A 19,633-nucleotide genomic window follows, 5' to 3' on the forward strand; every position below is an offset into this window, starting at 1 on the left:
TCAAAATGCTACTTTCTATAGAGAACCCACAGTTCAATTTTATTCAGAGCAAAGAAAAAAGAACTTTTGATCATACTAGAAGAAACTGAGCCATAAGTTTGGAATCAGTACTGAAACTACACATGCAATGAGGACAACATTCTGCTAATACAACTGATTTGCTGCTGCATTTGTGGACTGTTTTTCTAATATTAACAACTATAAACAAAGCAGTGCAACGAGTATTTGGAACAATCCTTACAGTGTTACAGCATGAGACACAAAATGTCACTTCTCACACCACTGGTTCTCTTTGTGTACCTGGGCTTCCTCTTCTTCAGTAAAATCTTTTTTTTTTTTTTTTGTGGTATGTGGGCCTCTCACTGCTGTGGCCTCTCCCATTGCGGAGCACAGGCTCCGGACGCGCAGGCTCAGCGGTCATGGCTCACGGGCCCAGCCGCTCCGCGGCATGTGGGATCTTCCCGGACCGGGGCACGAACCCATGTCCCCTGCATCGGCAGGCGGACTCTCAACCACTGCGCCACCAGGGAAGCCCCAGTAAAATCATTTTTGATATTGAATATCTTTCGAATCTCCTCAGGAATTTTCCCCTTGATCATATTGGCAACAGTCCTGCAGGTAACATCAAGCAAACCTTTGATGTCTAAGTAGTTTGCTGCCAATATAAGCTCAAAAAGTGTTCCTTGGTCAACTTTCAGAAATTCTTGATCCCAAACAGGGATATCATCTGTTCACTCTTCTTTGTCCTCACCATCCTCAGGAGGAGGCAGATCATCCTTGTGGTGGGTGCACCCCTGAATGACCTTTTTTAATATTGCTGCATTAACATTTGGCAAGGGGACTGGATCAACATCTCCTTCATCATCCATTCCCAAATCTTCCAACATGGTCTTAATAGTCACAGATTGTTTCGCAATTTCAACATCAACTTCAAATATCTCTCCACCAGAACTCTGCAACTTAATTGAAGGCATGGTGTTAGGGCTCAAGGAGATGGCGGGCCAGCGGCTGATGAGAGCAGGGTGGCATCTGCAAAAAGAAAAACAGAAAAGTGGAGAACAAGGCCAACCGATCCTATATTTTCTTATACACTTTTTTCATTCATTCATTCACATTTTGAAAATAACTACTGCCTTGTCAAAGACATAAGTATGAACTAAAGCCTCTAGTTTACATGAGGGTTCACTCTTTGTGTTGTACAGTTCTATGGGTTTTGTAAAATTCATGTCATCTATCCGCCATTACAGTATCATACAGAGTAGTTTCACAGCTCTAAAATTCCCTGTGTCCCATCTATTCATCCTTCCTTCCCTCTGGCTAGACACTTGGCAACCACTGATGTTTTTATTGTGTCTAATATTGTTTTGCTTTTTCCAGAATGTAATACAGTTGGAATCATTTTATAGCCTTTTCAGATTGGCTGCCTTGACTTAACAATATGCATTTAAGGTTCCTTTTTTTTTTTGGTGGATTGATCCCTCATTCCTTATTATTGCTGAATAATATTCCATTGAATAGATGTACCAGTAGTTTTTGTTGTTGTTGTTTTAGTTTTTTTTATTCTTACCTATTCACAAATATCTTGGTTGTTTCCAAGTTTTGGCAATTATGAATGAAGATTCTATAAATATTCATTTGCAGGTTTTTTGTGTGGATGTACATTTTCAACTCATTTGGGTAAATATCAAGGAGAATGATTATGGATCACATGGTAAGACTATGTTTAGCTTTGTAAGAATCTTCCAGACTCTTCCAAAGTGGCTGTACCATTTTGCATCCCACCAGTGATGAATGAGAGGTCCTGTTTCTGTACATCTTCACCAGCATGTGTTGTATTTTGGATTTCAGCCATTCTAATAGGTGTGTGGTGTTATCTCGTAGTTTTAAGTTGCAATTCCCTAATGACATGATGTTGAACATGTTTTCATATGCTTGTTTGCTATCTGTATTTCATCTTGGGGTGAGGTGGCTGTTCTGATCCTTTGGCCATTTTTAAACTGGGTTGTTTTCCAATTGTTACGTTTTCAGAGTTATTTGCATATTTCAGATACAAATCTTTCATCAGATATCTGTTGTTGCAAATATTTTCTCCCAGTCTGTGTCTTGGATTTGCATTCCCTTAACACAGAGAAGTTTTTCACAGAGCAGAAGTTTTAAATTTTAATTAAGTCTGTAAGCAGATAGGCTAGGGGGTCCCCAGAGAAAGAAAACCAGGCATGGCTTTCTTGACATAAGAGAAGCCATTTTTGGCTTAAGCCATTTTGTGATCTAAGCTTGGCTGCAATGCTTGCCCTTGAACAGGTCTCAGTAATTAATGATCTTAAGGGAACAAAGGAATGTAGCAACAGTGGAAAAGCAGTCAAGCAGCAGCAGTTCAGCTATAAAACAGTCCTAGTTCCTCCTCAGTGGATATACGTAATCTGATACATATCTTTGAGTTGTTCTACAGGAACTAAGCAACACCCCCCCCCCCCCCGCCCTTTAGTCCAAGACTAAAGCTTGGACTCTGTTGACCTTTGCCCCAATAATATGCTGAATTCTCCTTAACTCAAGCATATTCATGAATATGCATGTTCCCTTAGCTTAAAACTTCTCCAATTTTGCTGTTCGAGGAGACGTTGCTTTGGGAAAGATCCCTGGTGTTCTCACTTGCTGCAAGTAATAAATACTACCTTCTCCAGCTCTTTGCCTTGGTTGTGTCTTTTGGCTTGACACCCACGAAGAGGTAAACCCTGTTTTTGGGTAACAGTGGGATCAAAAAAATTTTCCCATACAAATAGCAGTTATTCCAGTACTGTTTCTCCATCCTTTCCTAATTTTCAATGTCACTTTTATCATATTCAAAGATCTCACACGTGTGTAGGTCTTTTTCTGGAATCTTTATCATGCTCCACTTGTCTATTTGCCCATTCTTAAACCGTTATATCATAAATCCTGGTAGGATGTGTTCTCCCAACTTATTCTCTAACCCTCCCGCCCCGACAAAGAATTATAGCAGCTTCTCTTCGACCTTAAGTTTTGGTGTGAATTTTAATGCCACTTTAACAAGTTCTGTGAAATACACAATTGAGATTTAATTGTAACTGCACTATACTTATTGGTTTGTTCAGTGAAAACAGATCTTTTTAATAAGTATCTTTTCTTATTCATGGATATGGTTCATTTCTCCATTAATATAATTTCATCCATAAGGGTCTTACACATCTTTTGTTAGTTTTATACTTAGGTACCTAATAGGTTTTTTTGTTTTTTTTTTTTTTTAGGTCTTTCTAGTTATTAATGGATACTTCATTAAAATTACAAACTTGTATAATCCCCCAAATAATTTTTGTAATTTGCTATTAAATCATTTCACAATTCAAACCATAGCTTCAAAATTCTTAAAATGCCAACTGTTTAATAATAAAAAATACAAATTATACAAAGATACAATAGAGGGAATTCCCTGGTGATCCAGTGGTTAGGACTTCACGATTTCACTGCCGAGGGCCTGGTTGGATGGGGAGCTAGGATCCAATGGTGCCGCCCAAAAAATTAAAAACCAAAAAAACCCAACAACAACAGATACTACCTGAAATGTGAAATTAGTATATTGATTATTTCTCCCCAAATTGAAAGGAATGCATAATTTAGAGTTTCTCCTAGTATACGATTTAAAAAAGAGACTAAGTCTGGAAAATGTTGAATCAACTGTCTTGCTGTCTATAAAACTCTCTTCTCCTTTTTAATTTATGAAGTTTAACTTTATTGATAGTGAGCTATTTATTTTGTGATTTACAAAGGTAAGTAGGTTCTTTCTGAACAATCAGAATGTAAACTGATGCTAATGAGATAAACATTTTGACTGTTAATTAAGCTGAGTCCAGTTAGCGACTTAATTTACCACTAACAAACGTATTCACCATTTACCAAATGCTGCAGGCAAGACATTAAGAGGTCAAATCTCAACCCATTTTCCTGAAATCACTGGGAAAATTAGGAGGTTCCAATAAATTACTTGTGGATTACCCCGTTTCCAATATTCCCCTAGCAGGGGAATTAGGTGCTATAAGACAATGAGACTAAAAGTTTGAAGGTAGCCCTATCAAGGCCCACTCAGGGATACCCTGAAACAGGCATCTAGCGGCTGAGCCCCAAAACTCCATTCCTTCCATCTTCATCCTACACTATAACCTGTTTTGGCTGACTCTGAATAACTCTCGGTATGATCAAACATCTGGCCTTAAAAACACATCTTGAAGTGCAGTCGCTTTCTTACCCAAATATCTTAACTGTCCCAAATACCATGATCTCCGTACACTGCTGATGGGAATTTAGTTGCCAACCCAACCATGTGGTTAGTCCTCAGCACACAGCGGCTCCGAGATCAAGGAGACCCAGTTAACCCAGCTTGCCCAGACTCAGGCCAAATTCAGAAGCTGATCCTGGAGTTATTTCAGGGCACTTCCCTGGCTTCCCAGAAAAACTCAGCCCTACCTCAAACCCAGACCCCAAGACCCTCCCGATCAGGTGAGCTAAAGCTTCAGAGCCTTTCGTTCGGGGATTGGCAGGGCTCAGGATCATTCCAAGCGGGAGCCCCACGTTTTAAAGACTAGCAGCACGCACCGCACTGTCCGATAACGGCCGAGGAACCTAACTCCAGGCACTAGGCCCATTGTGCCCGCGGCTAGAAACTCCGCCTTGATCCTAACGCAGCCGAGGCCCCGCCCCGCGCGTGACGCCAGCGTCAGGCCAGTCCCGGCATGCTCCGCGCCCGCCGGCGGCCGAGCGCAGACGAGACGGATATTCCCCGTGAGCAGTCGCTGGTCAGTTCAGCCGCTATCCAGACCTGGGTCGGCGAGAGTGCCGCCACCAGCTGTTCTCCTACCGCTCTGCCGTTATTCTGAACGCCCCCAGCCCTCCCGCGAGGGCGCCCCGGGACGGAAGGATCCAGCAGCCTGTCGGCGCCCGCCGTTCTCGTGGTCGCCGTCGCCGTCGTAGTTGTGGTAGTCTCTGCCGTAGCCTGGGCCATGGCCAATTACATCCACGTCCCGCCCGGCTCCCCGGAGGTCCCCAAGCTGGACGTCACGGTGCAGGATCAGGAGGAGCAGCGCTGCCGGGAGGGGGCCCTGAGCCTCCTGCGACACCTGCGGCCGCACTGGGACCCTCAGGAGGTGACCCTGCAGGTAACGCCCACACCTCAGACCCGGGTCTCAGCCGACCTTGACGCGGCCCCGGGGGGCCGGGGGGCGGGGGCGGTCTCACCATCCCTTCTAGTCCCCGGTGAGCCGGCAGGACCTCTGGGAACGTCGTCTCCCTCCGTTCTTTGGGAAGTGATCCTGTATTTCCTCCGTCACACCTAGGAAGGTCACTCCCCCTTTTCCTTCACCATTGCTTATTGAGGTCGTCCTGAGGGCGGCTTTTCTCTTTCCAGAGGCGGCTACGTTCGTGACGCACCCCTTCCACCTCGGGAAGGTTCCTGTTGATCGTTGCCCCTCCTCCCACTCCCCTGTCCCTTCTAAGTGCGAAAAGAACGTTTTCTACTCCCTTGCGAGGGGTCCTCGCTTATCGGCCCAAGCCACCATCTCCTCGCCTTTCACAAATAATGTGGTAATTAATCTCTGATCTTTTCATTTCCCTTCCCTCCCCCGTCGGTGTACTCCCATTGATGCTCACCCTAAGTCTTACCTTCTCAAGTCCTGGGATTGGCGACAGTACTCGATTCCAAAGTAATGACCGAGGTCCTCATGGGTTCTTCGGTAGCCCTGCACACGTTATTTTATTTGTATCGGTACTTCTGAAAATGTTTTAGTCATCTTAGTAAAACTAACAATATCTGATGTTAGAAGGATCAGCGGCTTGTGAATATTTCTTTTTCCTGAGCCACAGTATTCATAGATAGACAAAAATTGGGAGAAAAAGTCCTTAAGAACCTATGCATTTTTAAATAGCTTATTTCTAATAAGTTACGATTAAGCATACATGAAATTTATTTTGAATACTAATTTGTATTTAACTTTTGGAGTTTCAGATACTATATACGAAAATGAACCTCCTTTTCCCTTGCAAACACAGAGTAATTTTAAAGGCTGGCATATTTTAGGTTTGTTTCAAATCTGAGCAATAATGTAAGAGTATTCATTTGAAGTAGCCACATCATCTGCCTTATTTTGTTGACTGATTTGTTTCAGCAATGTTAATTGACTTAACAGTATCTCAGATTCTTTGGTAAAGTAGTCACCTATACAAAAATGAATAAAACATGGACAGTGCCCTAGGGCCCAGAACAGTTCTCGACACTTCAGCTTTCATGAATGTTGGCTTCAGTTCTTACTGCCTAGAAGAGTTAGGAGCAGATTAAAAGGACCCATATGTTTTGGAAAAAAGTTAAGACAAAAATTTTGAAAATTTAAGGGAATGTTTGTTAGCCAAGTATGTAGGACATAGTGAATCCAAAATGATTTTCATGTGTAATTAAAAAAAAATAGTATATTTTCTTTAAGGAAAATTAGTTTAATTGAAACTTACAATTTGAAACTCTAGACTTCTTTAGTTTATTATTCATTAACTTATTTGTAGTTTATTATAGAAGATCTTTATATTTATTAAAATGAGTTATATTCTGGCAGTCAATTATAAATTAAACAGATATTAATTAAAAACATTGCTACTTCGTGGTAAACTCTGGTACTGGCAAACCATATTACTTTTTAAGCAGAGACTTAAGAGTTTGAAGCTTTGAAGACTGGAATTTCAGTTGATGTGTTTGTCTGTAGAACAGCAGGAATAGCTACCCAGAGGTACATTAGGTGTGTTTTTAATCATTTAATCCCCCGAACAACCATTTTAGATAGGTACTATCTTTTTAGGTGAAACTCAGTGAAGTAAAGCCAGGATATCGGTTTAAAAAAAAAAAAAGGATAAAATATGCTAACATCAAACTGTTTTTTGATTGTTGTACTTGGGATTGAATCTTAATCTGATACCCATGTAGCAGCTTTTGACTTTAAGACCTTTGGACTCATTGTCCAAACTTCTAATATACTTATTTGTAAGTGAAGGTAAATACTACCATTTTTTTTTTGCCCTTAGGGTGATTGTTATTTAGAAATATAATCCCTCCATTTGCAAGTAAAGCTATTGATCCAGAAGCTGGAACAACTGCTAAGCAGAGTAGATGGTTATTCATCTCTCAGTATGGTAGATCTGACTCCCACATTCTAGGTCATTATAAACTCTGCTTTTATGATGCTTCAGGATTTCTTTAGTAAATATCAATGGGAATATTTTCTTTTGAGATTTGCTTTTATATCCTTTGAGGTATAAAGATAAACATCATACCTAACATAATAGTCAACAGATTAAAACAGGTATCAGTAATGTAGCCCATATTTTAAAAAGATTTTTTCTAAAATTCTTATGTGAATAAAATGCTTTAAACATACCTTAGAAGCTTACTCTAGTAATACTTATTTTACCTGGCACTTACTCCTACAGCTGAACTATTGAGAGCATTTTGGAAAATCCAGAAGCAAACAGAAAAAGACTTCAATGCATTCAGAATAATAGACGGCCCAGTCTTTGCTCACAACTTATGGACACAGGGGATAATATATCTCATTTTAGATAGAGTCTTAAAAAGTTTAATTATTTTTTCCCTATCTGTGCAAAATTAAAAGAATACAATATAAAAGGAGTGGTGAGCTTTGTGGAGTGTAGTATCTTATAATAGGCAGAGTGGTTCTAAAACAATACCAGTCACAATGTTTTTTATTTAATAATATTTTACTATTTATAAAGAAAGCACTTTCACATACATTCTCCCAATGACCCTGTGAGATAGATGTAGACTGTTAATATGTATTTTATAGTTAAATGAAAGTGAACTTGGGAGTTTGTAATGGTAGATCTGAGATGAGAACTCATCTTATGAATTATTGCTCTTTGAGAAAAGTTTATGTTTGTATATTATGATTAAGACAGGGAAGCCATTTCTGTGTGAAATCAGTAATTTTTTAAAAATTAAATCTTTGGCTCATAGAAAGATTTTGCTTTAAGTTCCTTAAACATAAATTTGCATTACTTTTCCACATGTGACATTATTTTGGAAACGGGATTCACTTCAGCTTTCTTTTAAGATAGTTACTATCTAATAGTAAAGTATTTGAGTGGGTGGTAGGACCTAAGACTATTTGACTATGGCTAAGAGAGATGTGTTGTTTGATAGGTTCCTATATATGTGGATAACATGTGGCCAAAAAGTCAGGAGCCTACTGTACTAGTTTATTTTCAGGTATTAATAGCTGTGTGACTTGGACTGAGCAAACCACTTCACCTCTCTGGGACCTCAGCGTAGTGTAGTGGAAAGAAGATGGGTTTTTTTTGTTTTTGTTTTTGTTTTTGCGGTATGCGGGCCTCTTACTGTTGTGGCCTCTCCCATTGCGGAGCACAGGCTCCAGACGCGCAGGCTCAGCGGCCATGGCTTACGGTCCCAGCCGCTCCGCAGCATGTGGGATCTTACTGGACCGGGGCACGAACCCGTGTCCCCTGCATCGGCAGGCGGACTCTCAACCACTGCGCCACCAGGGAAACCCAAGAAGATGGTTTTTGAGTCCTGATTCCAGCCTTTTGTCACCTTTGGCAAATTTTAAAATCTCTATAAAAAGGACTTACTCTCTACCTTGGAAAATAGTAGCATAGTAGAAAATAGTAGAATTTAACAACTATAGTACTCATAGTCATTTTACTACTAGTACTAATTTTACTACTTTACTACTAAGAGTATCAGGAGAATTAAATGAAATACGTAAAATTATACATAGTATGTTTTAGTACTCCAACTTCCCCCAGGCTCTCCCCCCACCATTTGTAAGTGGAAAGTTGTTATGAAAGAATTGTAAGCTCCTAAAATTCAGTAATTTTAACATGTATTTTTTTGTACTGGCATAATGCTACTTCTCAGCAGCATTCCTTGTTGCAGAAGGTAGCCATGGGAGAATGGAGGAGGGAAGGCTTAATAGAAGATGGGGTACCTGAACTGAGCTTGGAAGGAAAGATAGGAGATGGAATGGGGAAGTATTTCTGGGCAAAGAAAAACTGCTTTCACAAAAGCTAGACTATGAGTATCTTGGACAGAATGGTGTCTGAACAAGAATAGAAGTGGGAGTGATTTTCAAATAAGGGAGTGCTTAGATACGAAGGTTTTATGCCTCTTTAAGGAGGTGGTATTTTATTATCTAGGACGTGATGGGAAGCTGGTGAATGTTTTTAAGCAGGTAAGTTATATCATATATATTTTAGAGAAGTGGCAGATTACAATTTAGGCAGCATTCATTGAAGGAAATGCTTTGAATTGGGGATTAAGTGATCACTTACAAAGGACATTGGTGGTTTTGAAACTGATGGTTATTGCACACTAAGGATGCTAAATCAGTATAGTGGGTTGAAACCACTTCAGTTTAAAAAGATGAGTTAAAATAAGATGTGATAGGATAGATCAGAGTGCATTGCAAGTAATAAGGTAAGTATTATCTTGTGAAGCTTTTAGTTTTATATAAAAGTATATATGTACTGAATTAGAGGATAAATACATTTCTTTCTGTGTATTGCATTAAAAAATGTTTGTGAAAGACTACCTAGGAGAGACTTATTTTAGTACAGACAAGCGGTGCTGGGATCCAAATTAGGATAGTGGCCTTGAAGATGGAAATAAGGGACAGATTTGACATTTCAGAAAATAAATGTTCAGGACTTGTTAATTGCTTGCAGGTGAGGGAGGAAGTGGGAAGCTTAAGGTTTTTTTTTTTTTGTGGGTGACAAAAATAAGGGAAGTAATGAAAAGTATATTTAAGGAATCAGGTTGTATTTTTCAGAATTTTATCTTTTTTTTTTTTTTTCTTTTAATCTTTTGGCCACGCTGCGTGGCATGTGGGATCTTAGTTCCCAGACCAGGGGTTGAATTCACGCCCCCCTGCAGTGGAAACACAGAGTCTTAATCACTGGACTGCCAGGGAAAGTCCCCAGGATTTTGTCTTATAAGGAGTTATTTTGCTCTGATATATCTGATGGACTATAAATAGGTAAATTTTTATCACCCTTTTAAAAACTGTGAGACACAACAAACAAACAGAAAAATTAATGAAACATAAATTGTTGTAGAATAAATACCTTCGTAACCCCAGCCCAGGGAAAGAGAAAATATTACCAGCAGCCCAGAATATCTCCCCTTTCTCTTCCTGCTCCTAACTTTTCCCTCCCTCTAGTGGTAATCACAATAGCAGTTTAAAAAAAAATTGTTAACAAACAGAATATTTTGAATTAGTCATTTTTTCCAGTACTCTGAGAAAATATACTGTGTATGAATTTTTTAAATAAGAGACTATATGATCATGAAGTAATTTAGTTTTACTGAAAAGATATATCACAATATTAAAACTTTGAGTAGAAAACTACCCACTTCCTATTCATAGTTTATTAAAAAAATCAACTGTTTTGTTTTGTTTATTACCTTCAATTTCTCCCTTAAATATTTTACATAGTTGTTATTGAACCTTATGTACAATTTTTAAAAATTAATTTTTATTGGAGTATAGTTGCTTTACAATGTTGTGTTAGCTTCTACTGCGCAGCAAAGTGAATCAGCCATACATATACATATATTCCCTCCCTTTTGGATTTCCCTCCCATTTAGGACACCACAGTGCATTAAGTAGAGTTACCTGTGCTATACAGTATGTTCCCATCAGTTGTCTGTTTTATACATAGTATCAATAGTGTATATGTGTCAATCCCAATCTCCCAATTCCTTCCACCCCACCCCTTTCCCGCTTGGAATCCGTACATTTGTTCTCTATGTCTGTGTTTCTATTTCTGCTTGGCATATAGGGTCATCTATACCATTTTTCTAGATTCCACATATATGCGTTAATATACGATATTTGTTTTTCTCTTTCTGGACTTACTTCACTGTATAACACTCTCTAGGTCCATCCACATCTCTACAAATGACCCAATTTCGTTCCTTTTTATGGCTGAATAATATTCCATTGTATATATGTACCACATTTTCATTATCCATTCCTCTGTTGATGGACATTTAGGTTGTTTTCATGACCTGGCTATTGTAAATAGTGCTGCTATGAACATTGGAGTGCATGTCTTTTTTTATTTTTTTTTGCGGTACGCGGGCCTCTCACTGTTGTGGCCTCTCCCGTTGCGGAGCATAGGCTCCGGACGCGAAGGCTCAGTGGCCATGGCTCATGGGCCCAGCCGCTCCGCGGCATGTGGGATCTTCCCGGACCGGGGCACGAACCCTTGTCCCCTGCATCGGCAGGCAGACTCTCAACCACTGCGCCACCAGGGAAGCCCTGCGTGTCTTTTTTAAAATAAATTTATTTATTTATTTTTGGCTGCATTGGGTCTTCGTTGCTGCGTGCGAGCTTTCTGTACTTGCTGTGAGCGGGGCTACTACTCTTCATAGCAGTGCACAGGCTTCTCATTGTGGTGGCTTCTCTTGTTGCGGAGCATGGGCTCTAGGCGCACAGGGCTTCAGTAGTGTGGCACACAGGCTCAGTAGTTGTGACTCACGGATTATAGAGCGCAGGCTCAGTAGTTGTGGTGCACAGGCTTAGTTGCTCTGCTGCTTGTGGGATCTTCCCGGACCAGGGATCAAACCCATGTCCCCTGCATCGGCAGGCGGATTCTTAACAGCTGCACCACCAGGGAAGCCTCATGTGTCTTTTTGAATTATGGATTTCTCTGGGTATATGCCCAGTATTCTGGCTCATATGGTAGTTCTATTTTTAGTTTTTTAAGAAACTTCCATATTGTTTTCCATAGTGACTGTATCAATTTACATTCCCACCAACAGTGCAAGATTGTTTCCTTTTCTCCAGACCTTCTCCAGCGTTTGTTTGTAGATTTTTTTGATGATGGCCATTCTGATGGGTGTGAGGTGATATCTCATTGTAGTTTTGATTTGCATTTCTCTGATAATTAGTGATGTTGAGCTTCTTTTCATGTGTTTGGCCATCTGTATGTACAATTTGTATTCCGTTTTTTCATGTAGCCTTTCATAAATATTTTCCCATGTTGGTATGGTATTGACCACAATTTTTGATAGCTACAGACATAATATTTGGTCATGTTAAACATCATGTGACTTAATTACTTTTAAAGTGAGGTTTTAAAAAAAATTGTAAAGAGTATAAAGAGGAAAATTAGAAAGACTCATATTCTAACCCTGTTGATTTTGTTTAAAAAATACAAATGATACATGCCCTTAAAAAACAAGGCTATAAAATGAAAAGTAAAAAATCTAGCCCCCCCAACACTGAGTCATTCTCCCCAAAGATAATTTTGTGAACAATTTCTTTTGAACTTATAAAAAATTATCAAATTATAGATTTACCAGCGTACATTATCTACCTATGTTTATAAATATAGTAAATATAACTATATTCTTTTTTGTATACATAAGTAAGTTATTCTGTATCTTGATTTTAAAAATAATATATCTTAGACATCTCCATGTCAGTATATATAACCTGCCCCATGTTTTTAAAAAAAAATTGAGTTGTTTTTATTTTTTAGGTATTAAAAAAAGTATTGCAGTGATCTGCTTTTATACATATATTTTGGATAACTTTTCTAAGTATATCCATAGAGTAAATTCTTATTAGTGGAATTAAAAGGTTAAAAGTAAAAGAAAAAAAATCATAATCTTCAAGGAATTGGCTCACACAAGTGTGGAGGCTGGTAAATCTGAAATTTGTAGGGCATTCTCTGGTAAGCTGGAAGCTCTCAGGCAGGAGTTGATGTTGTAGTCTTAAGGCAGCATATGTTCAGGAAAACTGAAGTTTTGCTTTTACAACTCTTCACCTGATTGAATGAGGCTCATTCATGGGGACTAATCTCTTTTACTTGAAGTTATCTGGTTAATACGTCTGCAAAATACCTTCAGAGCTGCATCTAAATTAGTGTTTGAATAACTGGGTATTGTAGTTAATCCAAGTCGACACAAAACTGTTATGCTATTTCTCAGTTTCATATAATTTATACTCCTCAAAACAGTGTTGGAAAGTATCCTTTTCTCTATACCTTGTCCAACCTCTGATATTAAATTAAAAAAATTTTTGCCAGTTAGATACATGAAAATGGTATTTTGTTTTGTTTTTACATTACTTTTAATTTTATTTTCGAAGATGGTGGAATCCACAAAACGGTTAACTGACATGCATTAATTCCATCTTTCTAGGCTTATGGGCTGGTCCAGTAGCCATTGTCTTAAAGAATAATTGAAGCTTGTCTTTCCCGTTGTATTGGCCTGTGCAAGCTCATTCATTTGAATTCAGTAGTTAATCGGTCATTTTAGACCATAAATAAATATCGAAACTCTGCTTGGTATCTTAATCATCTTTAAGGACTAAAGAAATTTCATAGTAGCTAAGGTAGAGTTTAATATTTTTATCATCTCAGGGTTTGTAGTTGCAGGGCAGTGTCACGTACTGAAAGAAGGTATTGGATTATGTTTTGGGCTTCTCAAGATGACCTTCAAGTTCACTGATAATCACTTTAACTTCTAAGGTGTCATTAAAACTGTAATTTCTTTTTGTCCACCGGGTATTCTGTATTGCTTCAAAGAGCAACCTGTGCAGGTTTGGGCAATTCTTTAAGTTCCTAATTGATATGGTCAATTAGTCCTGGCTGAAGGGTGAATTTATGTCTTCTGTTACAGTACTAAAATAGGGAAAGTGTTACTATAGAACATATTTATCTCAGTATTACATTCTGGCAAAGGAGACAGAACCACCTCTCATAATACCTGTTCCAGCACTCCACTTTGCATACAAATATTCACCATCAACAGTGGCATCCTCATGTCCTCGCAGGGTAACTTGCTCCTTTAAGAGTCTCTCACATAGGTTTTGGATTCAGTGCATTGGGCTTCCCTGTCAAAAGGTTTCTTCTCTACCTCTAGGCCATTTTACCCACTTATGTGAATTTGGCCTTGGGTTCCCAGCTGCTGAGGGTTGGGCCAAGATCTTGGCCTCACAGTCAGTTTGCTTATTTCCAAATTGGTGGCAGACTCTTAATATCATCTTTGTACCCTGGCTTTTTAATATCTCCCAAGCTAGAGTAAATATGGTGGATTTGTTCGGGGCACTCAATGCTGGGAGACCACTAGCAGGTCCCATCAGTCCATCCAATCTGATAATGCTTCATTAAAAAGTTTTGCTTCAACCCCATCAATGTCTGCTTTATTCATCCAGTTTTTTGATAACCATGAAAAACTTTCACTCTATTGGGACAAGTCATTTGCCATCTCCCTTATCTTTTCTGCTTACTTGTAATTTAGTTTTCTTACTATCATCCCTAAGACCTGTAAAGGGAAGCTTGAGACAGCAAATCAGATCCAGCATCCTGAACAGTTTATGTTGGTAACAGGAGAGTTACATGGGGGACCCATGTAGAAGGAGAAACCTTTATCATGGTATTCACCATGACCTAGGGGTGGGGCATATTAAGTGGTTGAATATCCTGGTCGCTGTAAGGCCAGTCTTGTATGGCCTGCATATGCAGTATATCAGCCACTTCATCTGGAGTGATCGATCCACTTTGCATGCAGAGGAAGGACCGCACAATTCCCCTTCTCAGGAAACCGACTTAGTAGCCACTTCTATCCATTCTTCCAGTCTAGCAGTCTTGCTGGGATTAGGTTGCTGTATGTTTGGGTTAGTTGCAGCCATTCAGGACTGTTCAGTAGTAAGCTGTGCGTCCTGCATTAGCCTAAACATGCCATGGACTTCAAACCATAGATTGCTCCTAACTTGACCATTCTGATGATGAGACAACTTTACACTATATCCTCAGGTTTCAGTAGTTTCCTTATTTTGTGCCCTTCCCACCTGAATCATTTTGGTAAACAGAGGATGAGTTACAGAGGTCAAAGAAGAGTTATCTGCTGTGGAGCACGAACTCTTTTGTGACAGTTCTGTGCTTAGCAGCCTGATGTTGTATCGGACCATCTGGAACCCGGGTTGGTGCAACATCAAGATCTACCCTAAAACGGTCTTTATCTTTCTGTCGTAGGTAGTATGGCTAACAGCAGCCAAGGAATCACACATTTAGCCAATTTCTCATTATTTTGCACTTTATTGTGGATTCAGGGACAGCTGTTCTGGGGTTGGAGCTATCATTTTTAGGTTTCACTTACTTTTACCTCTTGTAATAGATGACAGCATGCCTGCTGTTTCATACTGTGGGGAATCTGGCAAACACCTAGGCATGAGGGATTGATCATCCACTGCCCCTTCCTTATTCGTTTTTCAGATAATACTTAACAATGTTACAGTGAGTCTAGGGTCATGCTAGCGAACCCATAAACTTGAGGGTGTATCCCTGAAACAGATTAAGAGTCATGACATTAGGTTTTTATCCTGTTTTGCCATTGTATGACTTTGGAAAGATATGAGAACTTACCTAGGTCATAGTTTTTTCATTCTACAAATCGATCATTCAGTCTATATATATAAAAGCAAACATTTATTGAATATCTCTGTGTTCTATGTTCCACTCTTTCTCAACGTTTTAGTAATTACTCTCTGAAGAGAAGGTTAAATTATGTTAATTTTTACCTAACTGGAGAAATTAAATACTAAAGAATAGGATTTTGCAGGTAGGGTCGAGCTTTAGAGAGCCACAAACCATTGTAACATCTCTAGATTTTTTTCTTCCCTCAGTAACCAACTTTTGCTCCTTTGGTGGTGATATCATCTCTGTTGAAAATGTAATACATGAAAGAAATTTTATTTTATTTTATATGTATATGAGAGGATATGTATCTGTATGTATATCTGTATCTCCTCTTTAAGATAGTAAATTAAAATTAATTAAATTTAAACCAAAGTACTAAAGTACCTATGCATTTATTTTCAGTTTTAAAAACCTTATCGTTTTAGGAAATTTTCTCTAGGGTTACTGTGAGTTGAAGGTAATCAAAAGATTAACTGGCAGTACATTTTTTCTGATCTGAATATTACATTAACTCTTTTCTAGTTAAATTTGTTGTTGATGTGTGATATACATAATAAAAAGTGCACAAATCTTAAGTGTAGAACCTGATGAATTTTCCTACAAAGCAACCACACCCATGTAATAAGTATCCAAGTCAGGAAACAGATTTGGGAAATGGTACCCCAGAATCCTCTCTTACACTCTTTTGGAGTCACTATCCATCAACTCTCCCCAAGCAAGTGTTACTCCTATCCTGATTTTATATCGTAGCTTTCCCTCTCTATGAATTTTTTTTAATGGAATCATATGGTATATACTTTTTTTTGGGGGGGTGGCATATGCTAAAGTTATGAGATTTATTTCTGTATATATAGTTAGTTCTTTCTTATTCTCATTGTAAGAATATACCTCAGTTTATTTATCTTCTGTTGGTGGACACTTGGGTTGTTTTCGGTTTTTGGCTATTACAAATTATGCTGCTGTGAACATAGCTGTATGTTTTTTGATGAGTGTGAATATCTGTTTCTGTTAGGCGGATACTTAGAAGTAGACTTGCTGGGTCATCTGGTATGTATTTTTAGCTTTAGTAGATACTTTAAGTTTTCCAAAGTGGTTGTGTCAATTTATACCCCTAATGGCAATACTGTATGAGTGTTTCAGGGGTGCTGCATTTTTACCAACAATTGTTATTATCTGTCTTCATTGTTATCATTCGGGTAGGCATTAAGGGTATCTTATTATGGGTTTGATTTGCATTCTCTTAATAACTAGTGCATCTTTTTTCTGTGGGTCGGATATTTGAATGTCTTCTATTTTGAGATGCCTGTTCAAGTTTTTTTGGCTAATTTTTCTCCTGGATTATTTTTTTCCTAATGATTTGTAGATGTTCTTTACATATTCTATATTTGAGTTCTTTTTATTTTTTTTTGGCCACGCTGCACGGCTTTGCAGTATCTTAGTAAGGATTGAACCCAGGCTCCCCAGCCGTGGAAGCGCGGAGTCCTAACCACTGGGCCGCCAGGGAATTCCCGAGTCCCTTTTTTTTTTTTTTTTTTTTTTTTTTTTTGCGGTACGCGTGCCTCTCACAGTTGTGGCCTCTCCCGCTGTGGAGCACAGGGTGCGGACGCGCAGGCTCAGCGGCCATGGCTCACGGACCCAGCTGCTCCGCGGCATGTTGGGATCTTCCCAGACTGGGGCACGAACCCGTGTCCCCTGCATTGGCAGGCGGACTCTCAACCACTGAGCCACCAGGTAAGCCCCCGAGTCCTTTTTTTAAAGAAATGTATTATAAATGTTTTCTGCCAGTTGGTGGCTTGTATTTTCACTCTTAATAGTGTCTTTTGATAGTCTTAACACCAGTTTTTCAATATTTTCTTTATGGGTAGCATGGTTTGTGTCTTGATCTCTTCCTATGCCAAAGTCCTGAAGATATTCCTCTATGTTTTATAGAAACTTTATTGTTTTGCTATTTTACATTTTGATCTGAAATTGTTTATGGTGAAGGTGGAGGAGGTCATGACTCATTTTTCTTCCGAATGGCTCTCAGTATCCAGTGATCCAGTATCACTTATTGAAAAGACCATTTTCTCCCCATTATAGTGTTTCCTGAAACCACCATTTTTCCACCATTATAGTGTTACCTTTGTCATAAACCAGGTGGCACTGTATGTGGGTCTCTTTATGAATTCTGTTCCTTTAGTCTGTTTTGTCTATTATTGTACCAGTATCACAGTGTCTTGACTACTCTCAGGTTTTGCTTCTAGGTCTTGGTATGGTATAGTTACTATAATCCTTGGTATGAGACACTAGCTTTTTTTTTTTTCTTCTTTAAAATTGCCTTGACTGTTCTTGGCTTTTTAAATTGCCATGTAAATTGTAGACTCAGCTTTTCAATTTCCTCAAAAGAAACTAGATGACATTTTGATTGATATTTTTGTGGAATCTATAGATATTTGAGGAGAAGTGAATTCATTAACAATATTGAGTCTTAGAATCTATAAATATGGTATATCCCATTTATTTATTTAGTTTCTCTCAAACTTTTGAAGTTTTCAATGTAGAGATCTTGCATTTTTCACGTCATTTTCCCCCCAGAAATTTGATGCTTTCTGATATTATTTAAAGAATATCATTTTAAAAAAAGGTTTGCTGTTGGTATAGAGAAATTCAATTGATATGTTAATACATTGAATTTTTCACACGTTCTAATTATTTCTTTTAATTTAGATACTTTGTGCATTTTCTCTGTTTCTGCAAATAATGACAGTTTTGTTTTTTGCTTTCCTATTCCTACTTCTGTTGTTGTCATGTCTTTTTTTCCCCCACATCTTTATTGGAGTATAAATGCTTTACAGTGTTGTGTTAGTTTCTGTACAACAAAGTGAATCAGCTATATGTATGCATATATCCCCATAGCCCCTTCCTCTTGAGCCTTCCTCCCACCCTCCCTATCCCATCCCTCTATCGTCACAAAGCACCAAGCTGATCTCTCTGTGCCATGCAGCAGCTTCCCACTAGCCTTACATTTGGTAGCGTATATGTCAGTGCTACTGTCTCACTTCATCCCAGCTTCCCCTTCCCCTACCCATGCCCTCAAGTCCGTTCTCTACATCTGCCTCTTTATTCCTGCCCTGCCACTATGTTCATCAGTACTACTTTTTAAAATTCCATATATATGCGTTAGCATACGATAATTCGTTTTTCTCTTTCTGACTTACTTCACTCTGTATGACAGATTCTAGGTCCATCCACTCCACTACAAATAACTCAATTTCGTTCCTTTTTATGGTTGATATTCTATTGTATATATGTGCCACATCTTCTTTATCCATTCATCTGCTGATGGACATCTAGGTTGTTTTCATGTCCTGGCTATTATAAATACTGCTGCAATGAATATTGTGGTACATGTCTATTTTTGAATTATGGTTTTCTCAGGGTGTATGCCCAGTAGTGGGATTGCTGGGTCATATGGTAGTTCTATTTTTAGTTTCTTAAGGAACCTCCATACTATTCTCCATAGTGGCTGTATCAGTTTACATTCCCACCAACAGTGCAGGAGGGTTCCCTTTTCTCCACACCTTCTCCAGCATTTATTGTTTGTAGATTTTTTTTTTTTTTTTTTTTTTTTTGCGGTTCGCGGGCCTCTCACTGCTGCGGTCTCTCCCACCGCGGAGCACAGGCTCCGGACGCGCAGGCTCAGTGGCCATGGCTTACGGGCCCAGCGGCTCTGCGGCACGCGGGATCATCCTGGACCGGGGCACGAACCCGCGTCCCCCGCATCGGCAAGCGGACTCTCAACCACTGCACCACCCGGGAAGCCCTGTTTGTAGATTTTTTGATGATGGCCATTCTAACCAGTGTGAGGTGATACCTCATTGTAGTTTTGATTTGCATTTCTCTAATGATTAGTGATGTTGAGCATCTTTTCATGTATTTGTTGGCCATCTGTGTCTTCTTTGGAGAAACGTCTATTTAGGTCTTCCACCCATTTTTGGATTGGGTTTGTTTTTTGATATTGAGCTACATGAGCTTCTTGTATATTTTGGAGATTAATCCTTTGTCAGTTGCTTCATTTGCAAATATTTTCTCCCATTCTGAGGGTTGTCTTTTCACTTGTTTATGCTTTCCTTTGCTGTGC

The 19,633-nt window shown here is 39.0% G+C and overlaps 2 protein-coding genes across 2 annotated transcripts in view; one reads left to right on the top strand and one right to left on the bottom strand.

Annotated features, from left to right (window-relative positions):
- Nucleotides 1-518: 518 nt before the first annotated feature.
- LOC101284495 (S-phase kinase-associated protein 1-like) lies at nt 519-4,670 on the bottom strand. The gene is made up of 2 exons (XM_049694234.1): nt 4,606-4,670; nt 519-1,029 (listed from the first exon to the last, which is right to left on the bottom strand). Exons 1-2 carry the CDS (start codon nt 4,653-4,655, stop codon nt 732-734), a joined length of 348 nt encoding a protein of 115 aa, XP_049550191.1. The 5' UTR covers nt 4,656-4,670; the 3' UTR covers nt 519-731.
- A 72-nt stretch (nt 4,671-4,742) lies between these two features.
- Nucleotides 4,743-19,633, top strand: part of ETNK1 (ethanolamine kinase 1) — a 68,775-nt gene continuing 53,884 nt past the window's right edge. Inside the window, exon 1 of the mRNA XM_004270918.4 lies at nt 4,743-5,165. Within this exon, the coding sequence (XP_004270966.2) occupies nt 5,010-5,165 (156 nt within the window). The 5' untranslated portion in view covers nt 4,743-5,009. The remainder of the gene's footprint in view (nt 5,166-19,633) is intronic.

This window comes from Orcinus orca, chromosome 11 (genome assembly GCF_937001465.1).
Source record: "Orcinus orca chromosome 11, mOrcOrc1.1, whole genome shotgun sequence".
NCBI lineage: Eukaryota > Metazoa > Chordata > Mammalia > Artiodactyla > Delphinidae > Orcinus > Orcinus orca.

Coding starts and splice junctions, on each gene's coding strand:
- LOC101284495 (XM_049694234.1), bottom strand. CDS start 4,655: ATGGGCCTAGTGCCTGGAGTTAGGTTCCTCGGCCGTTATCGGACAGTG. Junction 1,030..4,605: donor GGCCGTTATCGGACAGTGCG/GTGCGTGCTGCT, acceptor TTCTTTTTGCAG/ATGCCACCCTGCTCTCATCA.